Source organism: Chenopodium quinoa, unplaced genomic scaffold (assembly GCF_001683475.1).
Source record: "Chenopodium quinoa cultivar QQ74 unplaced genomic scaffold, ASM168347v1, whole genome shotgun sequence".
Taxonomy (NCBI): Eukaryota; Viridiplantae; Streptophyta; class Magnoliopsida; order Caryophyllales; family Amaranthaceae; genus Chenopodium; species Chenopodium quinoa.
The window spans coordinates 2,693,998-2,718,236 of record NW_018743616.1 but is presented as its reverse complement, the minus strand read 5'-3'; the positions used below and the strand labels follow the sequence as shown (position 1 = coordinate 2,718,236).

Below are 24,239 nucleotides of genomic sequence, written 5' to 3'. Positions count from 1 at the left end.
GTTATATGATTCAACTTTTATTTGCAAAATAGAACATTGCATTTTCATTTCATATTCATCATCAATTACAATCAAACATGCACATATCATTTGAAGTATTCCACTTCCACAGTACTTCTAACAAAATTAGTGGCATTTACTAATTGTGCATTAACTAAGTACAAAAACTCAAAACATAAAAACAAATGCTAGGTACATAATCATCATCCCAAATACAACATAGAAACCCACTGTCCTGTAGCCTGATTTGGCAGGGGAACTTGAGTTCTTCAACTCCAAAGATGAACCTTTCAATTTCTTGCTGAATTTTTCATTTTTCTCAACCAATCTTGCGTTTTGATCTTGTAGCAAACAAACCTCTTGCTTCAAATTAGCAATTTCTGCCTTCATCAGCTTCTTCTCCAACACAAGCTGGTTGGTAATCACCCTTTGCCATTCCACAATCTCTACATCAATCCATTCAAAAAAGTTGTATCCACGCCTACCAGTATAGGCATCATAAAACTTACACGCAACAAACTTTCTTCCAGGATTGGTGCTAGTCCACGAAGTCTCGACTTTGGGGGGGATTCCACAGTAGCACTTGCCAGGAATAGGTCGAGCTGATTCATAGGATGAATTGGACATGATTCAATTCGTAAAATCTTGCAAAAACATGTACAACAACCAATTAATAAACCCTAATGTCAATAAATCAATTCAATCTACCCAAAAATTGCTAATTTAGCGAAACCCTAATTTCCCCAATTTTTCCCAATTTCCCCAATTTTGAATCCAAATTAGCATATAAGATTCTCAAATTACCTGAGGTAGCGTTCAAGAAATTATTCCTCTTGCTCAATTTGTGAAAAAAGGAGAAAATTTGAGAAATTTATTGGGAATTTTTGTTTAATTAAAGCTCGAACAATAGCAGTTATATACAGAGGAGAGAGAAAAAAAATTGGAGGGAACTGTAGAATGTGGGACCCAGTTGCCGCATATTCTTGCCGGAATTTCACATGTGGTAGTGCTACTCTAACTTTTAATATTTTTGTGGTAGTTGTTTTTAAATTTTTTTTTAAAAGGTAGTTGTTTTCAAAACGGGGACTTAAATTGGTAGTTGTTCCCAAAATTTCCTAAAATGTATAATGGTAAAAAGGACTAAAATTGAGATACTATTTTGAGTAAAATCTAAAAACACAATATTATTTACTTATTTATCAATCTAAATCATCTCTTATTTTAAATTTAAAAATGTTACTCGCTTTATGTTTGCGCCTTTTTTTTATACATTTTTAGAAAAAGTGGATTTCAAATAAGATAATGAGGATTGATTGGAAAAAAAGGTGAATAAACAAAATAATGGGTAAAACAATCTGATATTAGCGTTTCATTGATTAACAATAATGTCAAATGAGTAAACTTTACACCTGATTGAACCTTGCCATAAGTTGTATGATACATGGGCTGTTTGTATTTTCTTAATTTTTATAGTACATTAGTTTATGTTTAAAATTCTAAATCATGTTCAATAATTTTAGCTGAAATTTATTTTAAGTTGAATAATAGGATACTAATCCATTTTGTCATCCCTAACATACACGATACACAAGGTGTAAAACAGTAAAAATGCAATCCAATCAAAATCGTATCCATGTTATGAAGAGGAGCCCCATGCGGCCATACCTCATGCGGATAAAATGAGTGCCACGTACCAACAAAATCAATTCTATCCTAATGAAACCCCTTTCACCTACCAAATTGGTCCACATCAAATCAAACTACAACCAAAAACATACAAATATGCAACCATTTTCTTCTAATTTTTTGAAAAAAAAAAACGAGTAATTTGTATTATAAAATTTAATTTATTATTAAAATTATGCATTAATAAACGTGAAAAAAAAATTAAATAAACACGTTAACTAAAAAAAACAGAGGTAGCAATATCTTCGGCTATTTAAATCCAAAATTATAATATTTTGATATTTAATAAGTAGACTTTGAGATGAATAAAAAAAGACTTCACTCGACTATGGTTTTTTTTTCTTATGATTAATTTGATTATTACGAAGTCAAATGTAAATTTGATTTTAAAAAACGCACTTCCTCTGTTTTCTATTAGTTAACACATTTCTTTTAGGTGCGTTTTTTTTTTCCTTCTCTTTTTTGTAAGTTAAGAGAAGACATTCTATCGGATTGAAATCTCAATTCGCAAATCAACCAAATATGAATACGTGGGCAAGCCGGCAACGACGCTAAGGTCCTTTGGGAATGAGAGATAAGCAGGAATTGTCACCCCCAAAATACCCTATTGAAAAATGATTCTATTACTTTAAGTTTGTGAAATACAATTCTTACCATTAGATCGAGTATTATTTGATTAAAAAAAATTAAAAAAAGTGCTTCAAATCAAAATCACACACCATGTACTTACTACAAATGGCAAGTCATCACCACTTCTAAGTGGACACTTTATAATTATTTTTGGATTTTTACACTTTTTTCCCACCTCCCCCTTTCCATTTTTAGACACCCATCTTTTTCATTCTCTCTCCACCTCTTCACAATCAAATTCCCAAAAAACAAAAAACCCCAAAAACCATTTTTCACTCTGCAAATTCTGAAGTTCTTTTTGCAAATTATGGACCCCAACAACGAGTTATCACTCGGACTACAACTCAACGGTGGAATCGGTGTTGAAAACAAGCTTAATAATGTTAATGGAGTAACAGTGAAAGAAGAAGAAGTAGTTGAAGAAGAAGAAGAAATTATGGAGATGCCGAAGCCACTGATGAGTTTACATGAATTTGGACCACCCCCTTTTCTGAATAAAACTTTTGATATGGTTGAAGACCCAGAAAGTGACCAAATTATTTCATGGGGTGAATCTTTTAATAGTTTTATTATTTGGGATGAACATAAATTTTCCACTGATTTGCTTTCTAAGTATTTTAAACACTCCAATTTCTCCAGCTTTGTTCGTCAGCTTAACACCTATGTAAGTAATTTATCTCCATTTATTATTATTTGGATTGTTTTTGGTTTAATTTTTCTGGTTGTGATATTTTCATTGGGTGTTGATTGCTTTGTTTAGCTTAGACGGGATTTGATCTCGGGTTTTAAAAAGTTTTGTGTAGACGGGATTTGATCTCGGTATGTTTTGTGTAGACGGGATATGTTCTCGGGTTTAGTATGTTTAGTGTGGAGGTATGGACATTATGTTGTAGATGGAATTTGATCTCGGGTCTTTGTAATGCGTCTTAATTCTTTTTTAATCAATTTTTAATTGTTCATGTGCTTAATACACTCATTTAAATATATAGCTATGTGAGTACTTTGTGTACTGTATTTTAAATGGGTGACATTTTGTTTATTGGGTATTGTATTTTTTATCATCCCTAAGATGTAGGACTTTAATTATTTTATGCCAAAATTAATATTGCTAATAGTACCCTTTTGGATGAACTTGCTGCTAGATTAGATGAATTTACAGTACAGTGATGAGTTATAGATAGAATTGAAAAGCATTGATTAATACAAGTTGTATTCTATTGCTCATCCTATTGATTGAACTGGTTCATTTATATGGTATGAGAGATTGAGAGTATAATACGACTATCATTTTTTGGGATTTGAGTTTTGTATTTCATATAATATTTGCTGGTCGTATGAAATTTATGTAGTGATTTTGATATGGATGGATACTTGGTAATTGGTATAGGGATTCAGAAAAGTGTCAACAGCCCATCCTGTTAGATGGGAGTTTGCACATCCAGGGTTTCAGAAGGGCAAGAAAGATTTGCTGAAGACTATAAAGCGGCGAGTCCAGGGTAATGGTACAAACAGCAATGCTAGATTGCTGCATCAAAAGGAGACTGAAATAGAAATTCTTAAGAAAGAGCAGGAGGCACTGAAAGTTGAGATATCTGATCTGAAGCAACAGCAGCAGAACTCGGACACGTGCTTGGCTGCAATGGGAGAGCGTATGAAGACTGTTGAATGGAAGCAACAGGAGTTCATTATGCTACTTGCCAAGGCAATGAAAAAAACTAACTCATTTGAGCGGCTGCTCCAAAACTACAGGCAGAACAAAGTTCTGGGTGGTGGAGAAGTACATAAGAGACGTCGATTGGTCTCTAATGATAATTTTTTGGAGTCATTTATAGCAAAGCATGGTGATCAATTCCATAAGGAAGAAGTTTCTGCTGCTCACTTAGAACTAAAGTCATATCTTGGCTCCTCGGCGATTGATTTAGGCTCTAGCTTAATGTCGGACCAGAAATCTAACCTGACATCCGAGATTAGTAGTCCCGACTTATCTTCTGGCAGCTACATAATGTGGGAGAAGCTAATGGCAGATGATGTGATATGTGAAGGTAACAGAGAGGAAGCAGGGTTTGGCGTTGATCAGAGTAAGATTGTACATGAATTGGAGGACTTGATTAAGCCTTGCAGCTTGATTGGCTATACTAATGTTGGTGAAATAGCTTGTCCATTAGGTAATAAAAACTTGCTTATTTGTTACTACTTTCGCTATTGGTTTAAGAGATAATTCCTTTATTCTTAAAATTTATAATACTAACATAATGTTTTCTTCTTGAGCAGGACACTAGGACACTTAAATGTTAGATGCAGCAGGAAAAGGAAAAGAAACCAGATCACTTTCGGATGGTTGGACAGAATTAGAAGTTTCGATAGTTTATTTAGAACTGTGTAGTGCCTGTAGTTATATTATCTAGCTAATTTCATGTCGATTTTACTAACAACGTAGAGATTACTTTGTATTAGACATAGATTTTTGAGGAGAAAATGTTGATGAACGTTGTATAATCCCTTTGTATATGCATGACTGTCCAGTGGGCTTTAAAGTAAGAGAATACCTTTGGACATTTGAAGTTGTAATCAGCAGGATATTAGCAAGTGTTAATTGTAAACCTTTGTAGATCAGTTTTAATCAAGTATCCATATCTTATGTATTTATTCATATAAATGCTTGATTACAACCCATTAATTTTAAACCTTTGTAGATCAGTTTAATTAAGCATCTATACCTCAATTATTTATATAAAAGCTTGATTACAACACTAATTTCATTTTTTATCCAATCTTTTTGTATTTGGCTTTTACTAAGCAAGAAACGGTCGAGAGTATATTATAAAGTCGGGTATAGACGACATTTGCATTGTAGTTCATTTACTAAGCAGATGGATTGACCACAGCTCAAGAATTTGGGTCTCACGGCCCGTGCCCAGAAGTTTTTGTGAGACCCTAGCAAATATCATCCCATAAGCCTAAAGTTCTCAAAATACTCGCCCTTTTAAAAATGGTCTAACCGATCACGTGGTCGCTTAGGAATAAGTCAAGAGTTTAGACAAAATCCTTGAGCTAAAGTGCTAAACCCGTCATAAATTGGTTTGAACCGAGCAAAACTAGGCCAAGGACCAAGGTTGATCTACTCAAATATTAACCCAACACAATGGAACACTTCTACTCTTCATGTAACAAAAACGCCCTTAACACTTAAACTCTTCATTTAACAAAAACGTCCTTTATAAAGGTCGCATTTTAGGGACCTCTTTTTAATTTTTTTATTCAAGCAATACTTGTAGTACTATTAAAACATCATCTATCATAAAGTTGGAAAATAAGACCGCATAAATATGCCTCTCAAATACAGGACAAAGTGGACAACTCTACACTTGACATAAGCTTAAATAATGATTTGTGGCAGTAATTACTCGTATATTAAAATAAGATTAAGGAAATCACCAGAAAGTTAATGGGGTCCTAATCTAGTAAGTGATCTACAAATCGACACTTGTCGGATTCGTTTTGGTTGTTAATAATGGACACTTGTATTTATGTATGAAGCCGCAAAATGCACATTAGTGTGGTGGGTCTAAGTGTAATTAGGACTTTTATCAATGAAAAGAAAAGTGCTTAAATAGTTGAGATTATGTAACGTAAAGCAAACAAATGGGTAGGATAGTTTTTGACTGTTAGCATGATTATCTCTAGATGTATCCTTGAAGAACTATTCATCTAATAGGAATGACATTAGTACGATTAACGAAAGTGGTTCGTTTATTTATCATTTTGGGTTTAAGTGAAATTGTGTGTTGTAGTTTGAATAAAATGGCAATAATTTTGAAATTGTTTGACAGAAAGAGTACTTTTTTTTTTTGGAAGAATAGAGTACTTTTTTATGGAGCATATTGCTAGTGGCATGTAATAGTAATGCTCATCTATTGTTACATTTCTTCCTCATGCGTGTTTCTTAATTGATACAAGTATAATTTAGTTGCTGCTGATGTCCCCAAAAAAAAAAGAAAAAAAAAAAAAAAAAAAACCCTTCAAAATAATACTATGTATAACGGTATAAGTGATGAACTTAAGTAAACTTATTTTGTTAATAGAGTTAGAATATGTACCTCATTTTAATATAGAAATATACGTAAAAAGAAATACTTTAATTTTTCAATTTACCTTGGACAGTAATGTTTGGTGAATATGATCCTTCGTATTAACAATCTCTAAAAGGGACTAATGAATGAAATGTACCCAAGTAAATGGATTGGGGACCCTTATTATCACTTTCTCTACACCTTCAAATTGTTGAAATTATTTTTTTATTTTTTAGTTTTTTTTTTGTGTTCCACCCGGTTCACCCTTTGAACTAATTCAGATTCGGGATCGGTTTTGGGTGGTTAGATTCTAATATTCAATCCAATTAAAAATAATAGCATCCTACTATTCCTTAATGCGGGTTGACACATCATTATTACTAATTAAGTAATTAGGATTAAGGAGAAAAAAATGGACCCATTAAGCTACATTAACTCGACTAATTACTACGAAAAACATTTGGGACTTGCCTATCGGTTCACCCAAAAAAAAATTGACTTTAACAAGCAACCATTTAAACAGTGGAGTACGTACATTCTCCTTAAAATTTGGCACTACTTTGAATCGGTTAGCCATATCATAAGCTATTCGTGCATATTTTGTTGTTGTCTCGTCTTTAGTTTGGCACTATCGTCTAGGACATTGTAGGGATCATATTTAGGGGCCGTTTGGTTGGGGGTATTCAATAAAGAGAAAGGAAATCAACTGTCGTGATCCCCTTTGTTGATGTTTGATAGGCAAATTCAATTATTCCCTTTACCCCTCCCATTACCCCATTTTCCTCTATTTTCATTCCCCACCTCCTAAGGGAATCACCCTAACCCCCAAACTCCTCTTCACCCAACTACCTTGACCACCCTCGAAACATCAACTGCCCACCGACACCACCGCCCAACCACCACTAGAACCATCGCCTAGCCACCAACAAATCGTCGACACACTGACGCCACCACCCAGCCACCACCGCACCACACTCCCCACCATCGAAACAGCTAGCCACCCCACCGAAACCCCTTGCCTCACCCTCGCCCACCACCGAAACCCCTCGCCTCACCTTACCTTGCCTTACCCTCCCTGAAAATCACCCCACCGAAAACACCCTAAACCCACCCTCCCCGAAAACATTCGCACTAAAATCGACCCAAACCCACTCGAAAAATCCACCTTTTGTGTAAACCACCTAACCCAATTCGACACAACCACCACCCATATCTCCAAAACCTCCAGATCCACCACAAAACCACCCCAAAAAAATAAAAATTGAGAGAGAAGAGGGCATCAACGGCAGTAGAGGGGAGGGAATCAGTGTGGCCAGGCAGGCGACAGGGGAGACGGTGGCAAGTCGTGAGGAGGGTGGTGGCTAAATTGGTGGTGGTGGTAGGTGAATGGTAGATTTAAGGGGTAATGGTGGTTGACTGGTTGTAAAAGGAGGAGAGTAGTGATAGTTGCAAATGTGATTCCCTTTGTTTATGTAAAACAAACAACAATACAAAAATGAGGGATTAGCTTTCCTTTCTCCTCCTTTCCCTTTGTTGATTCCATTTTGTTTACCCTGTGCGAACCAGACGACCCCTTAAAGTTTTCTTCCAAAAATTGAGCCTATCCTATGTCTTAAAAAGACAGCTCTCCCGTCCAACCCAAAAAAAAAAAAAAAAAAAAAAAACGAGACAGCTCCATTCTTGGTCCCTCTCCTGATCAAGTAAAAAACAAAAAATATTGCCTTTTTTTTTTTTTGGTGATACTGGACAATAAGAGAGCCTTTCCAAAAGCTGGCTCGAGAGGAGAGCCCATGGTCCTATAAAAACCCCACATCCATCCCCATACAACTGATGTGGGACTCAAGTCTCATACCTTACAATAGACTATAACACTTTCCCCTGTGGCACTCTATCTTCGACATAGCACGTACAAGTAAAATAATCGGACGTAGAGTAATTGCTTGTATGTGGATTTCCCAATTCCCAAGTTTCAATATTAATCAAGGCTTGATCTAATGAAAATGTTTATAATCTTTATATCCCTCCCTCGACTAGGTGGAGAGTTTTTTCCCCCTACTTTCAATAATCATACCACTATTACCTTCGTTCTTTTATGTCTGTATCATTTGTTTTTTGCACACTCTTCAATGTAGAAACTTCATCATTTTATACATCAATGAATTTACTTATAATCAAAGTGTTTTTTTTTTTATTTGACCACATGATTACTTAATGTGATAATAAAAAGGAAGGGAGATTATTATTGTTACAACTATTATTACTAGTATTGTTTGTACATGGATAACTTTAACTTTTGAAGTGATATTAGGCCGTAAGTCTTCTCTTAGGCCCTATTCATTTCACCTTACAAAAATATTATTCAATAAAAATAATTTCAATTCAGTAAACATCAGTAATTTTAAAAAAGATTTATAATATAGAATCAATAAAAATAATTTCAATTTAGTAAAAATAATTCCAGTTCAACAAAAATAAGATAAAGACCTTATTGAGATAATTACAATTTACTTTTAGCTTAATCATACAATAAAAAATACAAGTCGATTTGTTGCTTAATTTGTCATTTGGGAGATAGCTAAAGAGCAAAATAATTGATCATGGATAGACCGTGTGTATGGTATATCTAAATGTGAAATAAAGTTAAGTGAATTCATTTATCATTCAAAAAGGATGTGTTTCAATATCTCAAGTTGTCTAAGAATCTGCCGATCAACTAGCACAGATACAACAATTGACAATTCAACACCAAATTTTGTCTAATCTTCTACTACATCCGTTTTTTTTTGTTGCCACGTTTTGACTTTAGCACTATTCATATTCCCCTTTGATCGTATTTTGTGCTTTATACGTAATGAAAAATATAGTCATGAAGGATCTTGTTAGATTCGTCACGATATATATTTTCAAAATATCAATTTTTCATAATTTTAGCATATCGGTAATAAAAGATATGAATGGTTAAATTTGTGCATTGACAAACATGACTAAAGAAACGAAGGAAGTATTAATTTAAGAACCAAGCCTTAATAAGGTATAGTGAAGATCTTGATTCATTTTTTCTATCAGGACAAGCCGACAAGACCTCAATAAATTTTTACTAACAAACTGTGACTAAGATGAGGATGCTCCAATTCAAGTAATTTTTACTAAAAAACAGTGGCATCTCGTCTCTAATACCAATTCAGCCATTGGTCAAGATCATAATTTCCAATTGTAAAGACTACAAAAATTTTAAACAGAACAAAAATGTGTACCTCGATTTATTTTTTGCGGTGTGATGAAGAATAATTCTTGAAATCTGATAGTTTATCTCACAAAAGAGTATGCCTTCAATGGTAGTACCTAAATCTGGTATAATTATGATTTTATGAAGATGTATAGAATACAATTCTTTCATGTAATAGCTAATCAATCGGTCAAAAATTATACTACAGACCAAAAAGATAGCAAGAATAGTCGAGATACAAATAGAGAAAAAAGGTAGAAAATTTATCATACATACATATCATACAAATGAAGGCATTACGTGATTATGCTGCCAAGGGATTACCTTTTGAAATTGGTCTTACCATAAGGCCTCCCCAACGGTGTTGATGATGATGACGACGATAATGTGGTACGATCATACTCTTCTTTATCCTCTGTAAAGGCCTTAGTTAAAGCGTCTTGTAGTTCTAAATATCTTTTTCTCTTCCTTTGTCTTTCTTCTGGGGTATCTTGTCCTAAAAATGCAAGCTGAGATAGATCCTCGGCGTCCATAATCTTATTAAGAACTTCAGAGCACCGGGGAAAGAAGCGCTTTCCAAGCTCAACTGCCAATAAAAAATATTATTAGAACTATGAATAGTTGAATACTCTATGCATATACATATCCTCAACCCTCGGTCCTAAACAAAATAAACTCATGAAATTGTAGTACCAATCGTACATTAAAGAATCTTAAACATCATTTCCAGTTCAAGCAAACACAAATCAAATGACAGAGTACTCTTATATGGCGTTTGTGTGTTTACCCATTGTACAGTGTCCTAGAAATTTTTGCTTCTAAGTGTTTGTCATATTAGGAGAACATTCCTTACAAATTTGAAAGACATTTCAAAAATACAAGAGGAATTAAAAACCAAAAAGGTAGCATCTTATAGGAACAGCGGAGTATTTAATGATGTGTTTACCAGTTTTAGACAATGCGTTCATCCTTTGTAGATGCTCCGCTTTCAATATAAAGGGGGCCTCATTCAAGTCCACAGCATTTCTTCGTGCATCCGCTATATTTTTTGACAATGTAAATTCAGAAGTACCATCCACTTGAGCAATATCCATAGCAACCTTCGCTTCCATTGGAAAAAGTAGCCGTGCAAGTGCAACTGTTAAAAAAAACGGCTGAGCATTAGATACTGACATCACAATCAATAAAAGGCATATGCCACAAGGAGGGAAAAAACGGGAAGATAATGTGAAAGGGGGGAAAAAAAAAAAACCTATGATAACGAATTGACCAAAATTGATACTCAGTAAACGTATCTCCAAAAAGTGGGAGAGAAAGAAAAGAATAGGAAGTTAACTAATCAATACTTCAACAATCTTCCTATAAAATCCTCCATTGAATTTTAATATGTAGTTTAACCATCAGCAAATTATAATATAATCATCAGCAAAAAGTCTACGACTTTTTTCAGGTTATAGCAAATATTGCATGTCAACTAATATCAAACACCAGTTACCACACATGGATAGGCAATCTAAAATAATAATAAGATAAACCTAAATGATGTTCAGAAGCAACAAGAATACAAACTTTTGATATGTATAGGTTTGTACAGTATTTTTGTGTTTTTTAAGAATAGTGTTCAACAATGACAGCAGAAAGCAGGCAACAAGATATCCAAAGCTCTAATACAATTATGTTGGGGAAGGATAAATGCCCTTGCATAAAATTGACCAAATCAAGCATTAGGAACCCATCTAAAACAAAGTGTTGTTGCATTGTCACATTTCACAAACATCTGTGCCGGCATGTCTGCTCAGTGCTCACACATGTGATGCCTGCAGCTTTAATAGGCAACCACCAATCATCGATTATAAATATCATCTGAGCACTCACTAAAAACCCAACATCCAAAAGTTAACAAAATCTTTAGAGAAAATGGGAAAGCAAGAAGATTTGCAATTAGTTTCACTTGAATATCCTGTAAGCATACATTTTTTCAAATAACAGTTTGTTAGCCTCGTGACCCTATCAGAAGGTTCAAAGAAACCTTTCTACCCAAACATGAAGTAAAATTTTCTTACAGGAGGTTAATGCTAGGCTGCAGATACCAACTTTGCTACTACATCATCCAAAGACAAGTCTGTGATTGATTGCACTTCAACTTCAGAAAAAGAACAATTAAAGCAAGAGAACCCCTTCATATCATTGTTATTACCAGATGACTCGCACACTCACACTACTAATTTCTTCTATGAGGGGGTGTGTATGGAGGGGATGTTTAGGGGCCAGAAATGGAATACAAAATCCAACTAATAGATGGATGCCAAAATAATTATATGCATAAACTGAATCCTCAGCACACCAAGAACTAAGATACTAAAATGAACTTGAACCTTCTTCCCCCATACCCCCATTAGAGCATTTTTATGCTACTAAAATAAAAAAAATTGTTAATACAGATCAAATTTGGTTTTGTTATGACCTGCTGCTAGCTTATTCCATCGTACTGTATCTGCTAGCAGTTGGGGAATATGTATACTGGGTAATCTCCAATGGTTAATGCAGCATTTATCCCTTTGGGGATTTGGTATGGTAGTGCTCCCAGTGTAAGTAGACTTGTTAGTTGAAGTTATCTTGGCATGGTAGATATTTGAACATAGTAAAAACTTTCCAGGAAGATGTGCTATTTTGATTCCCTAATGCAATGATTGGTTTGGTTGTCAAATAACACATTTATAGGCTTGTATAATCACTTCTACTTCAGCCCCAAAAAACCAGACTACAAGGTGGATCACACACCATCATATATTAGCAATAAGTAAAGTCTGCATTCAAATATAGCATTACCTCTATTTTCAAGATATAAAAGCTTCATACGGAGATCCTCCCCTGCCTTTGCAAGAGAAACAGAACCTTCCCCAAGCAACGGTTCTCTTCTTTCAGCTTGTTCTAGTATTTCAATGCACAGACGGTCCTTTGGCGCGTCCTTTCCTTGTTCTGTATGTTTAAGAAAATCTACATATTTTGTAAGTCTCTTTGCTATCTGCAGTGCCTTTCTTCCATCTGAAGTAGTATCTGATGGACGGGCTCCCTTGGTCAACAGGGATACAATTATTTTAGGCTCTTTCCTCATGGCTGCAATGTGTAGCACAGTATAACCCCTTGGATTCGTAAGATTCACATCTGCAGTCCCAAGCTCAAGAAGTTCCGTGGTAGTCTTGGCATCGCAATGTTCAACAGCATAGTGAAGGGCATATGCATCATCTAGAGTCGTATGCCGCTCTTTTAAAAGCATTCTAACTAACTCGACATCATCAGATTCCAAAGCTCTGTGTATTCTCTTCACGTGTTTATCAGGAAACTCAACAAATCCAGGCTCAGTAAAACCAAGTTCCTTGCGTGTGTCAATTATTTGTTTCACAATAGGCTGTGGCAATGATTTATCAAGAGTGGTGACATCAACATCAGATCTCACAATTTTGTCAATACACCTTCCCAGCAATCTTTCACATGCATTACCGCACAATTCAGCAACAGATAATACTATTAGAACATCATCTGGTGCGACCTTGTCAAGAATCTCCAGTAGGTGCCTCTGCAAGCACAAATTTTATTAAGAAATTACTAAGCCAATGTAATTAATGCTGTATTGACAATTCATAAAGCATAGTGAAACCTCTGGCCTAAAGATATTTTGAGACCAGTATTCCAGTGCAAGCTTGGCAGTGCCACATAACAATCTAACATAAAATTTTGCCCAAAAAACAAAAAAGCTAACATAAATAGAAAGTTATAATCTTGGCAATATAAGAACAACTCATCCTTGAAGTTCCTCCCTTTGTCCACAATATCAAACATACCTCCTATGCTTGTTCCTAAATAATTACAAAACCTCTGATATATAGAAGAACATTCAAACTGCCACAAGTTAGAGTTAGACTGTTAGATAAATGGGAAGAACGAATGATATTTGCCTTCAAATCCCTTCTTATAGCATATGATAGTGGATGGGATGAGTTTTTATCAATGCATGCATACGTTAACATGATAGCATCAGACAAGCTTTGCATAAGTGGGATCTAGAAAGATGATGTTACCACCAACAAGCATGTGAATCTAGTATGACCATTACAATTGCAAACTCCAGCTTAATATTATCCACTAGATTAAAAAACTGACTAACTTAATTGCTATGGACCTATGCTTAGAAACTCTCTCAGTTTTATCTTACTCTTAATGCAGAATTTTACAGGTGAGCTTTTATTATGCTTTATTATTAGTAATAATGGGGCTTTGAGCTTCCAAAGTTGTACTAGTTACTCATACTCATAGCCATCATTGGTATCAAGAAGTTCATAAAGCCAAACATAGTCAGCCTCTGAGGCGATGGAAAGAACAAAAAAAAAACAAGCTATGACCCATTAAAATCATGATCAACACACCCATGGAACAGGCAAGTCCTCAGAGCCATAGCAAATTACAACATAGATATAGACGATTAAGAAATATAAGAAATACTATGGCTAAAAGAAATAGTAAAAATAGAAATATAAATTACAGAAAATACTACTCCGCAACTATTAATAGCGACACTTCTTAATGGGGTCTAACTTTAAGTTTTCAAGCTCAAGAATCTTTTCCGGATTAGACGTAATAATTATGGATTAGACTCTATCCAATCATCCATTTACTTCCAATGGGCAGAAAGTACATTTTTATTTCAGCAAGCTGATCAATAATTTTGACTATCCAATCATCCATTTATTATCAATGGGCAGAAAGTACTTTTTTTCAGCAAGCTGATCAATAATTTTGACTACCCAATTATCCATTTACTTTCAATGGGCAGAAAGAAATTTTTTTTCAGCAAGCTGATCAATAATTTTGACTACCCAAATCATCCATTTACTTTCAATGGGCAGAAAGTACATATTTTTTAGCAAGCTGATCAATAAGTTTGACAACAGTTGAGAGCACCATACAGAAAGACTGATCTATGTTTTGGACATGTGTATCGTAGTCCTAAACAGCTGGTAAATCTCCTGCAACTTGGTTCCCAACCTCAGGCTTGAATCTGCGGCCCTTATAGTCAAGAGTCCTCCTAAGAGAGTGCCAGACTTAGTGTCCTCAAAAGTAGAGTTCCTGGCTAAGGAGATAAGTCATATTACTTTATTCTCATGGAGTCAACCAACATAAACATTTTTTTATCCAATGAGCACTAAGACATTAACCATGATCAAATGTGTCTCACCCCTAAAGTAAGTGCAGTCAGACTATAGGTTAGACGACTAATGCCTTATGCGCCAACCCTTGGGGAACCTAGCACCAGAAAGCAGCTTTTCACGTTCCAGCACCATCCTTAAGGGAAAGCCAGCTTTTGTGCTTATAAATGATGGGTGTTTCAAACTGGTCTCCACCCATCTTTCACGGGTGTACGCATTTCAATAAATCATTTAAGCTACTATATAAGAATATAAAGTAATCAATGGATTTGCCAAAATCAGTAAATCATCTAAGCTACTACATAAGAATTCGCAGTATCAAGTCATCATTAAAAAAAAAAAAAAAAAGGCTTCAACACATAAAAAGGCTTCTTCATCTTTAGTGATAATGAGTCTAGTTGTCTACCAAAACCCAGCTCCCATTACTGGCCTTATAAATCTAAGTAAAACACTTAATGGAACATAGACCTTGAATCCACCTCCCATGTGCTCCACATTGGTTCTTTTATAAAGATATGTCATCAGGAGTGTTTTAAATAACTTAATCAATAAGGATGCCCTACATATTTTTACCCTTGCCTACGAAAAAGCTTGTAACACCAAAACCATTTGGATTTCCATTCTTTTTTTAGCTCAAACTCTGTTTAACTCTAACTGATTGACAATTACATGATGTTGGTCACTCGAATAATCATAAACGGACAAAAAAAAAAAAGCTAATCCTTTTCTCCATTCAAAACCATTCATTGCTAAAAGAAAAGCTGCCTAAAAGTTCCAGGTCTGTAATAATGTGAAAAATGGCCCCAATAACAGCCAGATCAAAAACCTGTATCCTGTTCTATCTTCATCATGAGCTAAATCCAGTTTGCTAATATGCTTCCCTTTACAGTGCTCAGAATTTCAAGTCCACCTCCTATTTCACTGAATCATATATTCACTAGATTAGAAAATGTACATTATTTTCATAAATGTCAATCATAATCTTCCTGTTGAAGCTGCATTTTAGACATATTGTCATTAGGCCAACTAATCCTGAAATGAAAAAAACTTTGGTCTTTTCTTAAGATGACTTGGTTAAGTTAATCCCAACAAATCAATATAAAGTTCAGATCCTAAAGCAATGGTGCAGCACAAAAATGTTTAGTACTTTAGTTTTAAGATTGCCAATTACCAAGCACACAAATTCTTCAGTAACTTTCAAGGTAAGTACTTATTGTGCCATACTGCCATCCTTGAACTGAACCTGCAGCACACTGATCACTAATATATCCATAAAAATCCTCACTCTTGATCATATCTCGTAGCACATACTCTTAAATTGGTTTACAGACTAATTAGTCATATAAATACCCTAATACAAAAATAAAAATCTCATAGACATAAGGCCTAATATCCTAACACCACCTAATTTTAATGCCTAATATCCTAATCCTGCCTAACACATTCGCAGATTTTTCCCAAAGTCATCTTTTTTTCACAAAAATAGGATGATTTATGTTACTGGGAGAAGAAGGGAAAGTAAATTACTACTCCACAAGAAACCACAAAGCAAAGCTACGTCTCAAGCAACCCGAAAGGTACGAAAAGTCCTTTGCATTAGGCAAAACCATTATTGCATAAAAACAGACTTAAGCTAAGCTAAGATCAAACTTGCAAAAACAAAAGTTGCAATAATTCTTAAATCCTAAGTTAAAACTTGAAATTCTTCATACTAATTTCCACCACCAGTCCAGAATAATAGTCGATAGTCTAATTCAAACTAGTAACGCGACAATCAAAACCGGATTAACATACACTATGAATCAACATAACTTCAACTTCAACTCAATTGATTAACTCAAACAATTCAATGTTTTAATTCAAACCAAATAAAATTACAAAACGATGAAATTACCTGATAAAGAGCAACCAATTCAACGATCTCAAATTTATGAGATAAATAGAGAACTTCAACAGCAAAATCAACAGCAGGACGGCAAGCAACATGAGAACAATCATCATCAGCACAAACACAAACACCTTTAGGTAACTGTCTAGTTTTTCCACTATACAAATACCCTAAAACCGCAACTAACGACTCGAATCCAACCTCAAAATCACCCGCCATATCCTTAAGCTCAAGCTTCACCATTCTATCTTTCTCCTTCTCTTTTTCCTTCTCCTTCTCTCTCTTCGCCGCGAACTCCAACCTGAAGAACGCGCTACGAGACGACAGAATACACCGATGAACCGCGACTTCACGAGAATCACCTGCCACGACGATTTTAGCGTCGGCGTAGGAGTCGGAGTCGGAGAGCGAGGGTTGGAACAGGGAATCGAGGTTTTCAGAGAGACGGAGGAGTGCGGCGGAGGAAGGAGTGGAGGAGAGAGAGTTTTCGGCGGCGATTGCGGTGGCGGTGGTGGTTGTTGTGGCGGCGCAACAGATGCTGCTGCCGTTGCTGATGTCGTTGGAATCGGAGAAGGCGGTGCGCGAGTCGATGAGCATCGTCGTCGTCATCGGCGCCGGCGAAGTCGCCGGAAAAAGGTGGATTAGAGGATGGAATCCGGCATTGGATTGGTGGAGGAGAGAGAGTGGATGAAGTCAAAGTGGAGTCGAAGAGAGAGAAAATTTATGGTGTTTTTTAGAGAGAGAGAGTGTGGAAAGAGAAAATACGAGAGAGTGTGGAAAGAGGGAAGGGGTTGACGGTAATCCTGGGCACCGTGCCGTGCCGGGCCGCCGCGGGCCGTGCTTGGCGGGCCACGGGCTGGTTCGTGCCGTGCCGGTCGTGCCGGCGGGCCCAGGATTTCGTGTCGTGACGTGCCGGCCATTTTCACAGGGCAGCCCACGGCACGGCACGGCCCTCGTGCCTGGCGGACTCGTGCCGTGCCGGCCACGTGCCGGCCTGCGGGCTGGCAGCGGGCTGGTGCAGTTTTCAATTTTTTTTTTTTTTTTTTTTTTATGACAACATTATAAATTAATAAGTTTATAATGTATATAAGTTATAAAATTATAATTATAAGTTTTATAAGGTAACTTATAAGTTTATAACTTATAAGTTATTAAGTTATGAATTTTATAATTTGTATATTCAATATTTATATTTATATATTTACTTTATACTATTACTTTAAAATTTAATGTTTATGATTTATTAGTAATTGGTATAATTTTATTATTTTTTTTAATATGAATTTACAAATTGTAACAAAACGGGGAAAAAAGGCAAATTGGACTTTGGATGTGAATAATGCGTACTTTATATTATTATTACTTGAGTTGAGAAAATTGTACAATGATAACAATGATAAAAATCATACAATGATGGTATCAAACAAAAATTGGAAAATGATAAAATTGATATTTTTAAAATCGTACAATATACAATAATTGTCTATTCTTCTTCTCCTTCTTCTTGCTCGTCTTCGTCTTCGTCTTCGCCTTCAAGGTCATCGGCTAGTTGCATAGATTGGGAACTAGCCGAACCCGAACCGGAAGCGGAGGTTCCTTCTTCGTTGTCGTTGTGGTCGTAAGAACGGTCTTGTGAGCGATTTTCCGCATCCAACCAATCTTTGAAACACACGCACATTTCTAGTGTTTCGGGTTTTAGACTTGTTCTTCTATCGTCTAAAACCCTTCTGGATGCGCTGAAAGCTCGTTCGGAGGCGACGGAGGAAACTTGGATAGCAAGAATGTCTCGTGCCATTGCCGCCAAAGTTGGATGCTTCGAGCTTTGTTGTTTCCACCATGCAAGGAGGTCGAGGTTGTTTATCTCATCGTCGTCCATGTCTTTGGTGAAGTCGTAACTCAAGTACATCTGCAACTCCGAGACGTCGCTTTGCGTTCTCCTGATTGATGAATCACCTGAAAACCTTGAAATCAAGTTAGTAGCTTGTGAAAATAAATGTTTGGCCTTCTTACTTACGTTTTTGGATGGTTGGGAAGGCCCTGAGCGAGGAACGGTGCCATATTTGGCTTCATAGACTCTATATAAAGCAAAAAACTGATCCTTCACATTAGTCTTATAGTTTTCAACATCATCGTCAAGAAACATGCATTGAAAGTAAATGTCAACTAACATAAATGTGTTTTCATACTTTTGCCTAGGATCTAATATGGAAGCAAAAATATAAATCAAAGGAATCTCACTATAATATTTACGCCACTTTTTTTCCATTGCTGGAAGATACTGATCATAATCACTTTGATGGCGATGATCAGCGAAAAGTTGGGCGAGTAAGCATGCATTAGAAAGAAAGTTTTGAGCACAAGGATTGTAAACAGTAGAAAAACAATACGTCATGTTATATAATAACTGTAAAAATTGCATATATCTTTCACAGTTTTTCCAATCATCATCATACAAAGCATTTTGTGGAAATTTTTGGTTGTAAAATAATGTTAACGGGCCCTTGTACTCAATTGCCTTTGTTAACATGTCATAGGTGGAATTCCACCTAGTTGGGCAATCGGTTCTAATTTTTATTACCCTTATCTTTTGTTGTTTTAGAAAACTCTTCCATTCTTGGTATCTCATGTTAGAGCTATTAATAGACATAATAGCATCTCTGATTTTGCTGTAGTATGGGCCAATTGCCCGAACTCCATCCTGTACACATAAGTTAAGTACATGGCAAACACATCTAGTATGAAGAGCTTCACCGTCTAATAGTACATCGGTTAAGTTTTGTTTGATAAGATTAGCTGTGTATGTCATAGAGGTTGCATTATCAAAAGTCATAGACATCATTTTATCTCGAAGGTTGTATTCGTCTATTGCTTGCATTAAATGGTGAGCAATGTTAATGCCGGTGTGTGGGTATTCAAGCATTTTGAAATGTATTATTCTTTTTTGTAACATCCATTGATCATCTACCCAATGGCAAGTCACACATAAATAGTGATATTTATAACCACTATCCCAAGAATCGGCTGTTAAAGATACTCTACAGTTAAGGTTACTCAACTCGGCTTGTAACCGGACTTTGTACTCTAGGAAATTTTTCATTGCGGCGGAACGAACGGTTTTCCTAGAGATTCTTTTATGTTGGGGTTGTAGTGCTTTGTTAATGTAGGTGTTGAATGCGTCACTTTCCGAGAAAAGAAAAGGTTGTTTGGCGTGTACTATCATTTTTCCTAGTTCATCCCTATCCCTCTCATAGTTGTATGTAAAGCCGTATGGATGGAATTGGGAAATTTTGGGCTGGGTTGGATCACTAGCTGGTTTTGCACAAGCTTTCATGTGTCTAGATAAGTGTCCCGTCCCGTTTTTGGTAACTGCCGTGAATACACTATTACATGTTTTACATTTTGCCCATTGTTCACCATCTTTACTTAGGACAAAATAACGCCATACCTCACTCCTTCGGTTTTTCAAAAGTAGCATCTCAGTTTCGGTTAACCATTCATGATGTGTGTGATGGTTAGTAGTGGGACTAGTGGGAGTGGCAGTAGAAGGGGTAGAACCGGAGGGAATTCGGGTACTTTCTTGGCTACCTTGGCTAGAACAATAGTTTTGTTGATCACCGATATAATTAGGTGGAAATTGGTATGGTGGTAGTGGAAATTGGTTTAGTGGTGGTGCTGGAAATCCCGACGTATTATATGGCTCATAGCCCGGGGGGAAGTAAATGGGGTCATTGGTTTGACTCGTAATTTGGGGGCTCGTTGTATTTGGTGGTTCCCTAGAACTACTACTACGGATAAGTCGGCCTTTCCCCCTAGACCTAGATGATGGGTTGTTCGATGCCATAATTAACAATTAATTTTTTAATAAAAAGTGGTTAACTATAATAATAATAATTAATAACAACAATTTTAACAATAAAAATATCAATAATATTAATTAATAACAACAACTATAACAATAACAATAACACCAAAAATAAATAATAACAACAATTGTAACAATAAATAATAACTAATAACAACAATTATAACAACAACAATAACAATTAACAACAATAATAATTAAACAAGATTATTCTAATAATAACAATAAAACAATAATAAATTTAAGATTAGTTTAGATCTTACAACCGTGCTTCAACGCTCCACTAATTACGATTACGAACTTTTTAATTTTTTCCGATATTAGGAAAATAATTAGAGAATTTAAGAGAATAATTAGAGAATTTAAGAAAATAAGGATTATTAGAGACTTAGAGAATATAAGAGATAAGAAGAAGAGATTGTGATTTTGTGATTTGGGAATGAAATGGAGGTGAGTATTTATAGAATTTTTGGGGAGCAAATTGGCAAAAAACTAGCCGTTTTATAGCCGTTTTTTTGGCTTATTAGAGCTAGATGAAACGGTAACATTATTGTTGGCCCGCGGGCCGTGCCTGCGGGCCATGCCAGTGCTCGTGTCGGGCCGTGCTTGGGAATTCTCAACCCTGTCCGTGGCACGGGAGTTGAACTTCGTGCCGTGCCGTGCTTGACTTCGAGTCGTGCCGGGCTGCGCCGAACGGCGGGCCGTGCCGGGCGGCACGCGGGCCAACCCGGCCCGTGCCCAGGTTTAGTTGACGGCTTGACTTGGAAATTGGCTGGTTATTGCCAATATTTGGCTATTTGCGGTAGTGAAACTAGTGATAATTAATTGATTAGTAATAAAACTCAAGGAAAATGTATTAAAAAAGAGAAAAAAAAAGGTGAAATGTTTAAGATAGGTTGCATAGAAATGGATACGTTACACTAACGGATATGATTTGGATACGAAGACGTCATTCAAAAAAAAAACATGAGATGTAGCATGTAAATGCAAATATCATCTACAAAGTAGAATGTCACTACAAGAAAATTGTCGTTTCGTAGCGATTTTACATTCGCTACAATATGCACATATGTTTGTGAAATAGAACTGGAATTCGTATCAGTTTACAATTAACATAGTAAACCCATATGAAATCGATACGAAAAACATAATAATATTTATTTACCATATTTATGCACAATTATAAAATTATAGAAATGCGTATCGTTTACAATCACCACTAAAACCCAAAAATCGATACGAAACGTCTTTTTTACACTAGATTTTAAAATTTTGTTTGACAAAAAGAACATAAAATATGTCATAGCTTCTCGAATAAACATTTAATATTAAAGCTTGAGGTTGCATGTTCGAATCTTGTATAGATCATATGTAGGGATTTTTTTTTTAGTAGAAAATGAAAAACATTTGTAGCGATTGGTAGAAAATGAGTTCAACATTTGTAGCGATTATAATCGCTACAATAATCAGCATGATTGAATGTTGTTTTCCATATCAATTAATAAGGACAACCCCAGCGAAAGTGAAAAAACATTACTAAAGGCTATGACAACGGCGGATATTGTATCGAATAACCATTCGTTGGGATTTTTTTTCTATAGCAATTACAATCGATACGAAATGTTAAAATAATCGCTACGAAAAGGTATTTTTCTTATAGTGTATACACTCTTGTTATTATTTTATTAATTATTTAATTTTATGCTTTGTAGAAAATGACTAAAAAAAAGAGTTTGATTTTGAAAACATAGAAAAACTCTTTTGATTAATAAAAACAATTCATAATACTTGGGGATCTTGGTGACTAAAGAAACTTAGGGTGTGTTTAGGGGTGAAAGTAATACGGTTTAAAACCGAAAACTGAACCAAACCGAACCGAATTAATAATTTGGTTTGGATTTTTTTCGGTTTTCGGTTCGGATCGGTTCCAAATATCCAAAACTGAAATATTTCGGTTTGGATTCAGTTTGGGGCTTCAAAAAAACCGAACATCGAAATTCCAAACCGAATTATACAAGCCCAGCCCATTTCCCCTCCATATATAAACCTAAACCCTAATTTTCTTTCCTTTTTTTCCATTTCCTCTTTCCTTTCTTCTGAACTTTAGATCTCCGCATTTCCCTGCCTCCCTCACCAAGTCACCACCTCCCTAAATTCTCCCCCTTTTCTCACCAGTCACCACCTTGCGGGAACACCACCACCTCACGACCTCCTTCACCACCTTGCGTGAACTATGAGTTGCGAATTCTGAGTTGCGAGTTCAGATCTTGCGAATTCTGGGTTGCGAGTTCAGATCTTGCGAGTTGCGACTCCCTCACCACCTTGCGCGAACACCTCCATCACCACCTTGCGGCTCCCTTGTGCGCACTCCCTCACCAACATCTCTGTCACTTTCACTCAAAGGTAACAGATCTACTCCATTGTTATGTTTGAATTAATTCCATTGATGTTGGTTGTTTATTTTCTGGTTTTTTCCCCAATTATGTTGGTTGTTATGTTCGAAATCTTCGAATTAATTCCATTGATTGTCGCTCTTAGTTAGTCACTTGTTTTTTAGATTATACATCATACATCAATTAGATTGTTTTAGTTTGGTTGTTCTATATTTTAAGCTTGGAACTTTAAGTTAGATTATATGTTTATATGTTGTTCTGAATTTTAAGTTTGTTGTATTATATGTTGTTCTGAGGTGTTTATATGTTGTTCTGAATTTTAAGTTTGCTGTATTATATGTATTTACGCTCTTTTACTTCACTATATATGGCTATGCATGGTAAATCTTTCAATTATTAATGCCTTAGTGTATGTACTATGCAGTATGAACTCCGAAGGTTTGAAGAGTTGAAGATGCCGAAGCTGCTGCCATCATGTTGAATATGTTGCTGTGTTGAAGCAGCCATGTTGAATTTATTAGTTGAATCTTGAATGAGGACTTTTATTGCATTTTTAAGACTTTTGTAATGTGAAATTTTATTCTAATGGCTGGATTTTTTTATTATTTTTTATTATGCTATCTCCTAATTTTGGCAAATATTAGGCTATTTTAAGGGCCAAAACAATAGGTTCAATAACAGGCCCAATTTTTTAGGCCCAAACCTAAAACAACATCCCAACAAAATTTCACTTTGGATTGGATTCGTTTCTGAAAACCGAATTATTTCGGTTTGGATTGGATTGGATCCAATCCAAATTCGTTTTGGATTCGGTTCCAAAAATACGAAACCGAATTCGGTTTGGATTCAGTTTGGCCAATAATCCAAACCGAAATCCGAACTTTCATCCCTAAGTGTGTTCTACACACCTAATTTTCACTTATTTGAACTGATCTTATTTAAGCTTAGTTGAGCTTACCTGAGCTAATCTAAACTTACCAAGCTTATTATACCTTATTGAAATTTATTTTATTTGTAATAAGTTGGGTAACTCTTATCAAAACATGTTTTCTTGAACTTATCAAAACTTATTTCTTGAACTTATCTAAATTGATTAAACTTGAAATAAGTAAAAATAAGGTGAACAAAACAAGTCTTCAATACAAATGATGAGGATAAGTGCTTGTCCATTATTTTCTTATAATCACTCACCTTATTACTTTAAACTAGTGTGTGACCCGGGCTTCGCTCCGGGTGATACTTTTAATAATTTTATTTTTGTATTAGACGCTTTAAAAGTC

General features: G+C 35.6%; 3 protein-coding genes and 1 long non-coding RNA gene across 5 annotated transcripts; 2 read left to right on the top strand and 2 right to left on the bottom strand.

Moving 5' to 3' along the window:
- Positions 1-168: 168 nt before the first annotated feature.
- On the bottom strand, positions 169-627 carry LOC110682914 (uncharacterized protein At4g04775-like). Its single transcript, XM_021859264.1, has one exon. It carries the CDS (start codon positions 625-627, stop codon positions 169-171), a length of 459 nt encoding a protein of 152 aa, XP_021714956.1.
- On the bottom strand, positions 626-17,466 carry LOC110683051 (BTB/POZ domain and ankyrin repeat-containing protein NPR1-like). 2 transcript variants are annotated; one of them, XR_002503551.1, is made up of 6 exons: positions 16,711-17,466; positions 12,442-13,189; positions 10,559-10,750; positions 9,937-10,198; positions 9,641-9,734; positions 626-644 (listed from the first exon to the last, which is right to left on the bottom strand). XR_002503551.1 is itself a non-coding variant. In XM_021859389.1 (5 exons), the coding sequence occupies exons 1-5, from the start codon at positions 17,311-17,313 to the stop codon at positions 9,716-9,718; spliced, it is 1,824 nt and encodes a 607-aa protein (XP_021715081.1). In that variant the 5' UTR covers positions 17,314-17,466; the 3' UTR covers positions 9,616-9,715. The 2 variants fall into 2 exon arrangements, 1 of the variants encoding a protein (XP_021715081.1); XM_021859389.1 differs by lacking the exon at positions 626-644 and having other exon boundaries at positions 9,616-9,734.
- Positions 2,158-5,107, top strand: LOC110683052 (heat stress transcription factor A-7a-like). The gene is made up of 3 exons (XM_021859390.1): positions 2,158-2,980; positions 3,704-4,481; positions 4,588-5,107. Exons 1-3 carry the CDS (start codon positions 2,624-2,626, stop codon positions 4,593-4,595), a joined length of 1,143 nt encoding a protein of 380 aa, XP_021715082.1. The 5' UTR covers positions 2,158-2,623; the 3' UTR covers positions 4,596-5,107.
- Positions 17,467-22,577: 5,111 nt separating the features above from the next.
- On the top strand, positions 22,578-23,559 carry LOC110682953. The gene is made up of 2 exons (XR_002503514.1): positions 22,578-22,969; positions 23,384-23,559. It is a non-coding gene; the product is annotated as an uncharacterized LOC110682953 (long non-coding RNA).
- The last annotated feature ends 680 nt before the right edge of the window (positions 23,560-24,239 follow it).